Source organism: Triplophysa dalaica, chromosome 6 (assembly GCF_015846415.1).
Source record: "Triplophysa dalaica isolate WHDGS20190420 chromosome 6, ASM1584641v1, whole genome shotgun sequence".
Taxonomy (NCBI): Eukaryota; Metazoa; Chordata; class Actinopteri; order Cypriniformes; family Nemacheilidae; genus Triplophysa; species Triplophysa dalaica.
Window position 1 is genome coordinate 16774717 of NC_079547.1, and position 14969 is coordinate 16789685.

Consider the following 14969-nt stretch of genomic DNA (forward strand, 5'->3'; position numbering starts at 1 on the left):
ATGTCACACATAATCAGAACCTAATCAGTTCAATATCATAATGTGAAAAGAAATAGCACAATACAATCATGAAAAATTGAAATTAAAACAAATACCGGATTGGATTACTAACTCGTATAACACCACAGATGCTACTGTACAATTGGAGTCTAGAATATGCAACAGCAAAGTTTAGCTGAAGACAGAATAACACGTGTATCAGTATTTCATTGACAGAAAGCGGCCTTGTACAAACGTAGCATGTCACTTCAAGGCCCGGCAATTAGAATACAAATGAGCCTGAGATGAAGCAGAGAGGGAATAGATCAGCATTAATGGCTGAGTAGAGAGATCAATGCATAGTGTGCCTTCCTCCAGGTGGATGGAAAAGAACTGGAACCTTTCCACAACAGAAACAACACCCGGACCTGACCACCGTTCAAATCAAGCCCAAACTCCACACAGAAGAAAAATCTGTGTGTGTTGTCCTCCCCCCTGACAGCAGAGTGATGAGTGAAGACGGGTACACAGGTCCATGAATGACCTTCATAAATATGTAAACCTTATTCCAGGAGCCCCAAGAGACTAGGGACAGCAAGAAAGATCTGAAAGACCAGTCAGACTGATTTTTACAAGATAAAAATGACGAGAAAGACCAAAAAAGGGCAATATTTGTTTACTGTAAGGCTTTAATTATGTGTTTAAATTACATTGCAGTCATTATATGAGGTGCTGCAGCATTTGTGTTATTTTAATGAAGTTAACATTGTGTAGTGTAGTTTAGTTAATAATAGATTGCTCGTGTCACTGAATCATACGTGCATTAAAAAAGCTCTTCTAGATAGATCGATCAAAACAAAGAAATAGGAGGCATGCGTTGTCAACTGTTCAATGATACAAATTATAAACTATAATTAAGATAATATGAGTCAAATGAACTAAAATTGCGTTGAGATGTGTGAGTGCCCTGTGGTGGGCTGGATATCCATCTAGATGGTTCCATCTTTCCATCTAGGATAGACTCCAGTCCTCCTGTGACCCCGCAAAGGGTGAGTTTGAAGGATGGATAGATGACAGAATGGTTTGTAAATGACAGAATTTTCATTTTTTGTTGAAATAACCCTTCAGACGCAGTCTTGTCTCAGATCCATGGAAAGACATTTCAAAACCTGTTACACAATCTGTCAGTTTATCTTCAATAGAAAGCCAGTCATTTCTGCACTTGCATTTGTTGAAATATGGCCCACATTGACTGGTGCTTGTGTTCTGTAAAGTGTCACCTTATTGAACCACTGGGTGTCACCATTTTCAGATAAATGATGTGTAGTACTTAACTACTTGTGCCAATAAAAACACTTTTTTTCTCAGAAAAGACATGCTTTACAGAAATACAAGTACAATAGAAAAATGTTTAGTCACAAACGATTCTTAAAGCGGAGTTTATTAACAGAATAGTCTTGTCAACTTGGTTGCAAAGTCATCTAAACTCCTGCTTTAAACAAGTAGGCTAAAACCAGTCAATCCTGTTGTGACACCATAAGCTTTATTTCTTGTTTTTTTTTCAAAAAGAGTGATGGTTAATATTATTTTATGTGATACAAAGATCACATGATATCTAGGCTATATTAAACTTATCGAACCTGGATATCTATAAGGCTCCTCCCTATGATATCACATCTGTGAGTCTATAGGCCTATTGTTCAGCTATATAAGCACTATATGTTTAACGCTAGAGAAATAAATGTGATAATATTATATAAGGTCTCATAGATATTTTAATCTGGGTATCTTTATTGTGGGCTAAAATTGAATTAACGCACTGCTGTAGTAGGCTAAGCGACCTATTAACATATATTATGTTACTGTAATTGCAGGTAAGAACTCAGCAAGGCTTTTCAGGTGGGACCATTTCATCCTGGGATGCTGGACTATTTAAATTAAAGGTGCTGGTTGATGTTTTCATGTAGCGTCATTAAACGCCAGACCTAAAGACCAGCGGCTGTTTATCGCTGCAGGTGTCCCGGCGGAGTGAGCTGCGAGGTAACACTCCCAGCTGAACTACACCGAGAGCGGAGCTCCGCGATCAGAGTAGCAATGAGAAGAGACCACACCTCCGATCGAAGGGCAAAAGTACGGACTCCACGAGCAATGCACCTGCAATGACAGAGCGATGATAGGGATTGCAACGTGACATGATCGGAATTACTGACATCAGGACTTGGAATTAACTTGACGTCTCTTTAAGCGGACAGTCTCAGACTGGAAGCTGTGGATTTCGTACTGTGTTGCAGGCTGATGTGGTTCGGGATGGTGCTGCCTACCAGCACGGCACAGGTAAGAACTAAACCCGTAGCCGGATCGGATAGCAAACATTGAAGAAGATTATCAGATTGCGATTAAATGGAAATGTATTCGCGAGTTAAACATAAGAAATGACTGATCGCAAGATCCGCATCATCGTATATAAGTACATGTAAACTTTGTCCGGGAGTTTTAACGCTTCCTTCTAAAAAGGAGACATTGAAAGTAGTAGCCTACTGTATAACGTTATTATCACTCAAGATCAGTCCAGGAATACATTTCCAAAGGATGTATTTTAAGGATAAATTTGTTTTATATTATTATATAAAAGCACTTTACATTATGGTGTTCGTTTTACAGTTAATTTATTAGTGATATTTTTTAGTAAAACGCACCATTGTCTCACCACAGTTACCATATCTGTGATAACTGTGCGAATACTGTGTTCAAATAACTGTGATATTTGTTATAAATCTATGATATAACAGTACAACCGATTTTAATCAATCCAATAATTGCTTTCTACACTTCTACATTACATAATAAAACCATGGTAGGAACTAAGTGTTACTGAGGGTTTTGTTTGTTTAATGGACAGTGTGAAAAAACACCTATAGCAAATTGTAAAGAGTATTACCAGGAAATGCAGTATTAATGAATTTAATGAAACTGTAAAGAGTAGCTGCAGAAAAAGTTGTCTACCACTGCAATAACTTTAGTGGCGATTTGGCAAAACACTAAGAATATACCTCTCATCTATATAATTTATCATGTGCAGTGTTGAAAAATAAAAGGGAAGCTAATTGTTTCAATTCTTTAGGTTCCTTTTACGTCAATGTAAAAAATGTATTCGTTTTATATTTTAACAATTCATGGATTCAAGGAATGTGACAATATGGTTGAAAAATAGTTTCTATTAGTATTGCCTTCATGACAGTATTAGGTTTTGTTGAACATGCAGACACGTACACATACATACACATACAAAGAAATGTTTTAACTGCAGCCAGCCTGCAAAAAATTATCAAATAACACTAAGCAAATACAGAAGCACTAAGAAAATTCCCCTTGTTCTCAAACTGTAACTGTATCGATTTTTGTTCACGCAGTACCATTGCTTTTCTTTGAAGTATCTTGGCATTTCATGGAGTAAATATTAGGGATACATGACTATGGTAATCACGTGGTAACCTGTGCAGGGAACAAGCATCTTTGAAATTCTAATACATGGTTTTGACAACTTTTCAAAGCAAAATGTCATCTCATGCTTGCAGATGCCAGAAAAAATCATGTCTCCTTCCTCATCATTCGTGAGAGCTCCCAGTGGCACACAGATGTTAATAAAGCCAGTACGAAATCACCATAAAGCGTGTGGATGTTCTGGGCTATTCTGTGACAAAGGCTAGACAATCATTGAGAGTGAAACCGTTCAATGAACAGACCCAGGTGTCTAACCTGGCTGGTGTCTATGTCACAGATGGAGGTCAGGGCAAAGAGTGGAACTCAGTGGCCGAGTTGGATAACTGCCCTACTTTGTATTGTATTATGGGCTATTTTCACATTTCGGCTGGCCCGGAGGACAGAACCGAGCATTCTGGAGGCTGTCGCTGTTTTGAGAAAGGCTGAAAATGTAAATGAAAGGGAGGGAAGGAGAGGTGAACGTTTTTCCTTTTGTCAGCAGTGTTGGGCCTGGCGGACGGGCCTGTTAATTGGTGATTTAATTAGCACCTAATACTGCAGCTGTGCCAATCAGACAACGAATGGCAGTGAATACCAAATATTATACACTTTACTTGACAGAATACTACCTTCAGTACTGACATGCGTAGGATTTTTAGAGAACTTGACTCTGATTATGTTTCCTATTTTTGTACAATGTTTGCACACCCATAAAACCAGGTTCTAGCTTGTTGATTTAATCTTACATAAAAAATGCGAGGCATTTTTGCGCCGAGAAAGATTGAGTCATCTTTCTTTATAATGTCATTCTCAATTTGTGTTTTGTTTCCTCCTACGGGTTGTGGCGGTAAGGTAACAGCTAGCTGCGTCGAGGGGCTGGAATGAACGAATGTTCTTTAGAGGAAAGTGAGGGATACTGAGCAGGTAATGACACCACGGTCTTGAAATGATGGAATCAGGCACAAGGCATATGCAAGAGTTTTATTTTCATGCTTATTAACTCTCTCTAGGTAACAGAACAGCAGTGCATTGGAGATAAAGAGACAGGCGGGCAGATAATCTGACTGACAATTTTACTCAGATGCGAGAAATAAAAAAACGAGTGCGAGACATAAGATGAAGGATGGAAACTGAGACAGTGTTTTGCAGCCATGAAGTCAGGGTCCAGGCCAGCTGGTGTTTGCGGTTTGTTCCTGAGGTTGTACCTGACGGTAACCTGAGCCATGTGCACAGGCTGATAAAATGTGGATTAAGCAGGATGGAGAAACCAGAGGGTGCAGCGAGAAGCATATCTGTGACGGCTCATTTGTGGCCCTCAAGGACCCAAATCTTCATTAGACAAAATAGTCCATGATTAAATCCTTTATTGTCAGGTATGGCACATTTTTCGGATGAGTAGAATTGAGTTTAATAGAAATCTAGATTTGGAGTCTGTTGTTTATTTATGATGACATTGGGCATTATCTGAACGACATTATAAACTATAAATAAAATAAACAAGAGTAAGGGTTTACCCCGGCATCCTGGCCAAATTCGCCCATTCAGCTCTATACATGATGGCCTCCTAAACATCCCAATATGTACCAATTGGCTTCCTTACTCTTTCTCCTCTCCACCAATAAGCTGGTGTATGGTTAGCGTTCGGGCGCAATATGGCTGCCGTCGCATCATCCAGGTGGATGCTGCACATTGGTGGTGTTTGAGGAGATTCCCCCCTTCCATGTAAAGCGCTTTGAGTACCCAGAAAAGATCTATTTAAATGTAATGAATTAATAATGATTTTATGCATAGCTTAACACTGGCGTCTAGTGTAGACACAGTGTTAACCCAGCTAACACAGTTACGTTGTTAACACTGGCGTCTAGTGTAGACACAGTGTTAACCCAGCTAACACAGTTACGTTGTTAACACTGGCGTCTAGTGTAGACACAGTGTTAACCCAGCTAACACAGTTACGTTGTTAACACTGGCGTCTAGTGTAGACACAGTGTTAACCCAGCTAAAACAGTTACGTTGTTACAACGTACCTGGACCAGACCATATTCGTTGCCACAACGTACTAAATAACGTTTCAGCGATGTAACTTTGTGATTCCCATATTTGTTGTGACGATGTATCATCGGACATTACTGAGATGTGGTGATTACCTCCTGAGGTCGTAAATGGAACGGACCATATTCGTTGCAGCAACGTACCAAATAACGTTTCTGGGACGTACATGCCAAAAACTAAACAGTTAAAATATTTTTTAAATCGTATTTTAACACATCGTCCCTCACATGGAAGATTAAATTAATTTGTGATTTAATATGTGTATTAAAGATGACATTTTATGCATAATTTGAAAGTATAATGATTAATTAAACTTAACACAGCACTGTATATCAGCTACAGACATTTTATTTAAATACTGAAGTTAATGACATAAATAACAACACAATATACAGGTTTCAAAGCAGATATTTATTACCAAATAAGTTTAGCAGGATGTCCCATTTTTGGAAACAACAATCAAAAGTTACTTCAGTCACACTCACAAACTTCAGGGTCTGTTTACTCTCACATCTGTTAGGTATAAAGTAAACGCTAAAGTAACATACTGTATCATGCAGTGAGGTAAAACGAAAGGACTTTTAATGTTTAAATGAAGCGGGCGGCTCTTTTAATTGCTGTAACGTTATCTTAATAAACTCCAGTTTATTAGCTGTGAAAAGACAGATTAATAGCATTTGTTTTGACAATGTAACAGATTTCACACTGAGCATACATTTTCCATATAATAACATAATAAATAGAAATGACCAAATTCATAAATCAAATGTGCAATGTCCAGGTTTTCTGAAGCCCAGTATAGACAATGTAATGCCGACGCTATGCTGTGACGCTGCCATCTTGGGAGGGTAATACTCCACTGCTATTATTGTTGTGATATGTACCGTTACTTGTTTTGTTTGATATATGGAGAAATCGACAGTGAAAGCACCATGGGCTTTTCCTGAACGACTATGCATAATGGTATTGCAATTTTTTAACACAGCAAGACCGACCTACCATAGTTATAGAAAAACAAAACACTGCATTTAACGCACTAGCAGCCACCCCCCCTCCCAAGATGGCGCAGCATTCAACACAGCGTGAAGTCGATTAACAAGTTCTATACCACGTCGCTACAACGTTCTCCATGGGATTAATTCACAACCTTATTTGAGGACGTGGCTACGATGTTTCAGGAATCCACGCAGAAATTCTAAGAAATGGAACGTTGCTCAAATGTGGTCACAAAGTAATGTCACGGTGACCAAATGAAGAAGAGCTGGCATCGTAGTCAGAACATACTGTGTTTGTTGGGAAGCTATGCATTTAGATATAGGCCTTTTCTCAATATGCATTCTTCAGCGGTCTTGTGTCCTTGTGTTCTCTCTCTACGTCATCAATAACCATCAAAGTCCGGTTCCATATTACTCATGAACAGATTGAACTTCGATTGAATCAAGAAGAAAAAGCAGCCAATAAGAGCCAAGCATAGGTGTGAGCTTCAGAGGCTGGTTGACAAAATGCCAACGGAAGAGAGCAAAGGACGCTTGAGACGGGAATCAAACTTGGGTCAGGCCACAAGTGCACTATCATATGTCGGCTCCATAAATTACAGGGGTATTGCGTCAACGTTATAAAAAAATTCAGTCACCATGAAATCAAAATGTACTATTTAATGAAATATAGTGTGTTTTTATAAAAAAAATCATTATTTTTATTAATGTGTCCTCATAAATATTTTTTAATACAAAATATTACCCTCTTCCCCTCTCAAAACAACTCTTCCTGTCACATACTATCTTGTGAGGGCAGGGCTTATTGGGGACTTAATTTTACCCCTCCACTCCTTAAACATTTTGCTGAAAAGATTTAAAATCTGCCTTTTTAAGGATCCAGTCAGTTCACTGTGGATGAAATCAAGTCCTGCTTACATTTTGTATCCCTGTTCATAAGCCAGCTTAATAAGACACACCTCACAATGGGAAATAAAGAACAAAGGTTGACTACTTGAAAATGCAAAATAGCAATTTGAATTATTTTGAAGTGTCTTTATTCTAAACAAAATCCCCATATTTACATTTGTGAATAGAAACAAATGAATAACTATGATGTCTGGTGGATTTGTTGTCCTCCACCCTAAACCATCCCCAATATGTTACCTATTGTTAACTATACCCATGACAAATTTACAACATGAAACATTCATGGCATTTAAACAAGAAAGAGACTCCCTGAAAAGCTCACCTTTCAAGAACATCACCATTTATAACAAACAAACAAAAACAATTAATTAAATCCTTTTGATTTAGGCACGTCAGGCATGTCTTTCACCCCCACATCTAACTGTCATCCTTTGTTTCTATTGTCTCCAGACAGATAGCGACCCGTCCCGTGCTTGCTTAGAGAAGGACCCAGAGACTTGCTCCATTGTCTCAGTCTAGCGACCAGGCAGTGTATGGTGACCGGAGACAAGAGCCTGTTTTATGAATGGTTTCTTTTGCAGATACATCAGAGACCTGCAGTCGGAGATACCACAGTGTACTGCTTTACTAAAGAATGAATAGTGCTCCCGGTCTATCACAATGCTCAGCATTCACACCTGTCGCGGTAGACTGTGTTTTATTTAAATCTCCCAGGAAGCCACCAAACATTAGTAGCCGACAGCAATGTGAACCAAGAAAGAGATGGTCGAATCCTATGAGGATGTTGCTAAACCTGAACATTTCTGTCCTGGTTAGAGGATAACTCACATACTGACAGGGACACTGTTTTGCATATGAAACTGCCTTAGAGACCTTGGTGATCAGAAATACAGTAGACTGCTATTTAAATTGATGGTTAGTTTGTATGACAGTGCAACACCAAGGATGCTATACTGACAGCTTTTCCATCAATGCCTTTTCAATATAAATATTATGGAATGTGACTAGTGTTAATACTTATTTTAAACCAAGAATTTACACATTTTGTTAATCTTGTTTTATTAATGTCAGACTGGCTTACAGTCATATTTCTTGGCACGCATGGTTGTGTTCATCCGGGCGATCTTCTAAATATACACCGGACTGCACTGCTGAACTATCACTGACATAACTAAGCTCAAGAGATTCCCAAGAGTTCCCAAGGAGCAACTGCAAAATCAAAACAGAAAGGCGGTTTATTTTTAGAAATTATTTTCATTAAGCACTAAAGTGAAGGACTCACAATAAGCTCAAATCAAGCTCAATGGAACCCTGAGGTGATTTTCAAGATTTCCAGTCCTGCCGTCCTCTTTCGGGGAATGAGTTCATACCAATGCACCTGTGACTACTCATCCGGCTCATGGAACAAGATTGTCATCCCAGACAGCATCTAATTTTGTAGGGTGAGTATGTCCACAGTATACAACATGGTTTGGGCAATTCCATGCAGATGTCAAGCTTAAGATAAAAAACCTGGTTTCATCCCTTCTCCAGTTGTTGGGTATTATTTCTTATGGTTTTCACATTTTAATTTACAGAAATCCTACAAGGTTGTCTCTCAAAAACTTGCTTCCTTTTTGGTCACATCCATAACACATAGCATTTTTCCCTCTTTCAAAATAAAAAACTTGTGTATAGATTGATTTTTCTCGGATGTCTGGACTCTAACTATCATTAGGGGTTTAGTAAAATATAAACAGATGATTGAATATATCAGTAATAAATACATTAAAGTCACATCAATAATACTGGAGCTGCCCGTATGTTCTATAATTCAGGTTAAAACCAACATGATGCAAGAATTCTCGTGCCAGCTTTATTTAGTTTATTTTGACTTAGGGCGGGTGCTTGTTAATATGCACTGCAGGTTCTTTTGACCTTTATAAATAAAGATTAATGGGATAGGACAAGATGTACTACACCGATGTCAATATATTTTACAGTAATTGTATGCCATTACTAGGAATTATTGGGAAGGCCCAAAAATTTTTCAACCAAAAAGTACAGTTTATACAAAATGTAGAAAGTCAGCTCTGTATTATGTGATCGATTGTGAAATCAATGAACAGATGTCAATTATTAATAGTTTTTCACCAATATATTTTCATGGCTTCATTTTCTGATCTATTCTGTTCATCTTTATACAGATTTTTCCTGACACACCTTTCCTTGATTTTCCATTTCCTTGAGCCATATAATAATGAATGTTATCTTAGAATAGACTTTGATGCTTTTGTTTTCACAGGCCTTCTTGTTTTTAATTCTCTCTTCATGCATCACCTCATTCACAAGGATGCAGCATGTATGTGAGATTGCAGGTCTATAGGGACTTAATTAACAAAGCTTGACGCTCACAAGTGCGCACACACACACACACAACCCTCATGAACACATATGTGCAACAGACACTTTGAACAAATTGTGCAGATTGAAGAAAATAGAAATAAGAGAACAATTTGGTCTGTGATTGTAATGCACTGTATGTATTGTTCTTTAGTTTAAAGGTGTGATGAACTGGGCTTGTTTGTTGTTTTAGACTGTTGTATGAGGTCTACTTATGATGTTCACTGATTTTTACATTCAAAAGAATCAAAATCAATAAGTAATGGGCTATTTACTACCCGGGGGTTTGAGGCCAGCTCTACAAACACTCGGTTTTAATGGACATTGAAGACTTTATAAGTAAACGCCCACTACTTTGATTAGATGGCAGTTTGCGTAGTTGGAGGCTTCTGTGAATTTGGTTCGAGACGTAACATTAGGTTACACATTAGCACCATTCAGTTTTCGCAGGGCATTAGTTTTATCTGGAGACCTCCTGTGATTTATTAAGGACCTCCCCACAATATTTCATGTGACCTATTCGCACGGGATGATTTTACTCAAATTTACTGAATTATTTCCTGGATGTGATGGCAGGCTTTGCGTATAGTTTGTTTAGCCTATAGTTTTATATTGTTTAATGATATTTGACTGTACCTTTCAGCATTTGAGACCAGAGATCGCAAACCAGACAAAAGATCACCATGATCCCTGGTCTCAAATGTTAGGAGAGTTTCCATGATATAATACAAATGGGAGACTCCCGGTAACTTATGGATATAACCCAGCACCTGAAATAATACCAAAACACTTCAAAACAGCCTCCATTAGTGCTCAGGGCACATCAAGCGATCTCTAACAAAGCAATTGTGATGCATAGTACAAAAATGTTTTACGCACATAAGATTCCTGCGCCATTCCTATCGGATCTGATATTGCGGGCACAGCACTGCTTTTTAATTTTACTCTCTCCATGTTTTTCTCAATTCAGCTGGATAGTCTTTTTTAAAATAAACTTTAACCACGCACTCCTTATATCGGAATCGAAGGAAGGTTATGCAGCGACTGTATTCTTCCACAACAAGGGATGTCACAATATTTAGCTATCTTTAACGGCATGTTTGTTTTTTGCTTGCTTGTATTTCTTTAGAATTGTCATGCATTGTCAGTGGGTGGGGCTAGAGAAGTCGTCGTTGATATTCTTTCCATGAAGGCAGTGTTCAATCTATCAATGTTGTCATACATTTCAGATCCGCATGGGCCTTCGCAGGGCCTGGTGTGAATAACAGATGCAATCTTAGTAACAAGGGGGTTTTCAGTTCTGACACTTACATGATGTTTGTGTGAATACGATTCCCTCTTATATTACAAAAGCTTGGGTTAAAGTTGTGATTTTAATTCCTGCCTCCTTTAAGATTGAATGCAGTTGGAAGGCACAGCACTGCAGACTTTGAAGGCAATGCCACTCACGGGATTGTATAGAGAAGCTGTCTGTCCTGTAACCTTGAGGGTCAGGGAGACCACAGGGAGAGGCGTTTTTGTAAAGGAATTAATGACTGAGCCCGTAGCGACTATTTAAAATCTTTATTCTCTACACACATTCTCACCAAATGCAGTGCTCCCAGCCACATTAACTGCCTTTAAACTGCTCAGAAGTGTTTAAATTAAGACAGATGACCACATTGTAAATTGGTTTGAATGTCAGAACTTGCTGGAGTAGGCCAAAATGTTGCCAAATTGAACTTTGTTGCAGACAAACACTTAGACGCTTAAAGCGAACAGTCGTTTTCTTTAGGGAGAATTAAAAAAATATTGATGACTCATGTGTTGTAGATTTTTGCTGTGATGTAATGAAGGCCTTTTGAGCATTCAAATATTAATATAGTATAAGTTATATAATTACCAAAAAAAACCTTCCATGCATCTCACCAAAACGTTGTTTTATAGTAAAAACATCAACATCAATGTAATGATAAGATTGGGTTTGTAAACGTTTGTTTTGAACAAAATGTTGTGTATCTCCAAGTACAAACAACATCAGGCCAAATGCTTTACATAATATTTGCAACATGTCATTAAATTTGCATGTGTTTGGGAGTGGTAAGAGCGATGTGCCATTGATATGGCACCTTGTGCTGGTCTTCTTTATTTATTTTTCTAATGACTACATTTTATCGTTCCCTATACAACCACGAAAAAATTTAGAGACCAATTTTCTATCAGCATTTCTGTTTACTGCAGCGATTTCAGTCTAGTCAACAAACACAAACCTCAGGAAAGTCAAAGACATCCATAAGAAATGTGAAGGATTAAAGTTGTGAGAAAAATCAGGCTTATTTCATTATATATTCATTGTTTAGCTGATACTTAATTGTGTTGTTTAAACATGAATATGAACTTGCTTTCTTTGCAGTATTTAAGATATACAAACATTGCATTTTTGTTAATCTGATAAATTTTCTGCAAACAAATACAAATAAAAAAAAAAAAAATATTTGGAAGAAATGTTGTCACTATTTCAAAGGATGAAACAAAAATTGTGACTACTTAAATACTCAAACACTTACGTTCTGTGGCCGTAAAAGGTCCTATTACAGAAAATATATTGATTTGTAAAATTACATCAATTTCAATTGCATGCATGGAATCTTTTACATTATTACCTTGTTTTCTTTAGGAAGTCTAACCAGACGTCCTCAAGCACCAATAATCAGCAAAAATCATGTCAGAACTGGAGGACTATTCCCCTCCGAGGGACCACCAGCCTCCTGACCCGGCCCGCATCCAACAGAACCTTCTGGAGGAGCAAGTGGAGCTCTGGTGGTTCAATGAACCACGCAAATCTTTATTATGCTACTGCGCCTCAGTCTGCCTGATCTTAGGCTGCGGCCTTGGCGGAATAGGCCTGCTCTCCACCACCACCAGTCTTTCCAGCGAGTGGAGGCTTGGAGCCGGAACGGCCCTTTGCCTTCTCGCCCTGGCCGTTCTCCTCAAGCAGCTGCTGAGCTCTGCAGTACAAGACATGAACTGCATACGCAGCAGACGGCGAATCGACATGTTGAAGAGCGGGGGATTGTCCGACATTCTGGTCATGTTGATCACAGGAATCTCTTTGCTTATTTGCGGGGCCGTGCTCCTGGATGTGGCCCTGGCCTACCACATGCCCAAACCTGGGAAGGCTCTGAATGACATGTACATATCTGGGCTTGTGCTTTTGGTGGGAGGAAGTTTTACAGTGTTAGCGGTCGGAGTTTATTCCGCAGTGGTTTTCTTTATGGAGAGGACAGGCCCGGGACAGAGAAGATGGGAGAGGACAGTGGGAATCTTCACCATTTCAGGCCGAATGCAGGGGAGGAGAGAGACGGCGTCAAGCTTGGCTCGCCTGATTTAACAGCGTGGCTCTACACGGCACTCTAGCCGAGAACATGAAATAAGATACTGAACTTTGCAGTCATAAAAAAGCCTTCAGTGAAACTTTGCACTCATTATACGACAGCACAAATCACAGGTGGCATTTACAATTACATCCCACGAACAGACTAAAGGTTTCAGGCGTTAAACCTCGGCTGGTTTAGGCCCGAACATTCAGCTTTTACATGCGTAACTACAACGGGGAAGTACTGATAAAAAGCACAAATACAAATTGAACTCAAGTTTAAACATTAACAAATCTATTTGAGGTAAACATGCTGCTTTTTCTCCCGTTGATCGCCTCCAATGTGATTGGAAACTGCGGTGTGCGTCCTTCACGGCTTTATTTATGTGGGCAGTGGCGAGCATGCCAAGATTTAATGTGTGTCAAAGATCAGATCGGCCGTGTTGGTTTGCACGTCTGTGAATTTACACTTCAGCCTCGTTCCGTGTGCAGGCTACACTAAGGATGAAATAAAGGACATGAATGTAAATGTGGAGGATTTGATAAACACTTAGATTTTTGTTATAGACTGTTCATACAGATATATTGAAGAATGGAGCATCTTCATCTATTTGAAGAACGCTTTATGCAAAAGGACTTAGAATTACACATTACAATGTTTAGAGTCCCTGTGAACCGGAAGGAGCGATCGTTTTTACTTCCGTTTTCTGACGCAATTTTATAATTAAAAAACATAGTGGGCGTGGCTTGTGTTTTTCACCGCTAATTGATTTGATGCATAGAACAGCGTTGCATTTTTAAATGAAATTGGCAGCAGACTGACATTCGGAGGGGAGGAGTTAAAAGATACTCCGCCCAAGCCGTCTACATAATTTAAGATCATTAGCCTACAGGGAGGAAGTGCATTGTCAGAATTTAACTGAAGATTATAAGGGCACACAAATTTTAAAGAGAGAATGATGGCAAGCTATTGACAATAAACCCTTTATTAGTTTCATCAAAAATAGGAATTGTGATTTTCTATTTCACTGGGACCTTAATCAGTGTTTTCCATGAGATTCAAACCCACAGCATTTATGTTTAAAGAAAGATCTTTTATTTGTTGCAATAAGCTGACATTTCCATGTAAGTTTTTGGTATTTGATTTTGCAGGGTTTAAGAAAAACATTCACAAACAGATGGACGTAAACAGATGGCAGGTTTTTGCCAATTTAGTGGAAATCTTAACATAGTTAACAAACTTTCAGGCTCCAGCGTGACAACTTTCAAAAATGAAGAAGCTGCACAATTATAAAACTGCTCTGGAATATCGAAAGCTCCCAAAAGTGTTGGGACAACGTAAGCCTTAAGCCACAGTTGAAATGTATTTTAATGTATGTATGCATTGGATTAAATAAGAAAATATCAAACCAAGAGTCAGACTAACACCTTCATAAACATTGAACTAATCTTCGCTATGGTTTCCTTGGGAACATTTGGTTAACAGTGATTGCCGTAAGATCAGAGAAAAGGCCTTGAATCATTTATTTGCAGATTGGTTTGATATCCTCTGTCTAAAGCAATGTAATTAATGCATTTTCGACTTGGCTTAAGTGCCTTAATATTTTAAGGGGCCACTGTGGATTGCAGTGGTCTTTCAAAGCTGAAGTGAGATTCTTTGAAGATTTATCTTGTTTTTTCCAAAATCATTAAGGAGTCTTATTTAAAAATAAAAGAGAACAGCATTCAACTGCTAGGTGGGTCTTTTTGTTATTTTTGCAAATGTGTGCAACCATGCAGCCAATTCATTCATTCATCCATCGCCCATCCTCTGAAGA

The 14969-nt window shown here is 38.6% G+C and overlaps 1 protein-coding gene across 1 annotated transcript; it reads left to right on the top strand.

Moving 5' to 3' along the window:
- The first annotated feature begins 1770 nt into the window (after positions 1-1770).
- On the top strand, positions 1771-14881 carry LOC130424605 (transmembrane protein 125). The gene is made up of 4 exons (XM_056750414.1): positions 1771-1853; positions 1995-2313; positions 7866-8857; positions 12454-14881. Exon 4 carries the CDS (start codon positions 12499-12501, stop codon positions 13165-13167), a length of 669 nt encoding a protein of 222 aa, XP_056606392.1. The 5' UTR covers positions 1771-1853; positions 1995-2313; positions 7866-8857; positions 12454-12498; the 3' UTR covers positions 13168-14881.
- The last annotated feature ends 88 nt before the right edge of the window (positions 14882-14969 follow it).

What these genes read in the sequence shown, in the direction of transcription:
- LOC130424605 (XM_056750414.1), top strand. Translation starts at nt 12,499, where the DNA reads ATGTCAGAACTGGAGGACTATTCCCCTCCGAGGGACCACCAGCCTCCT.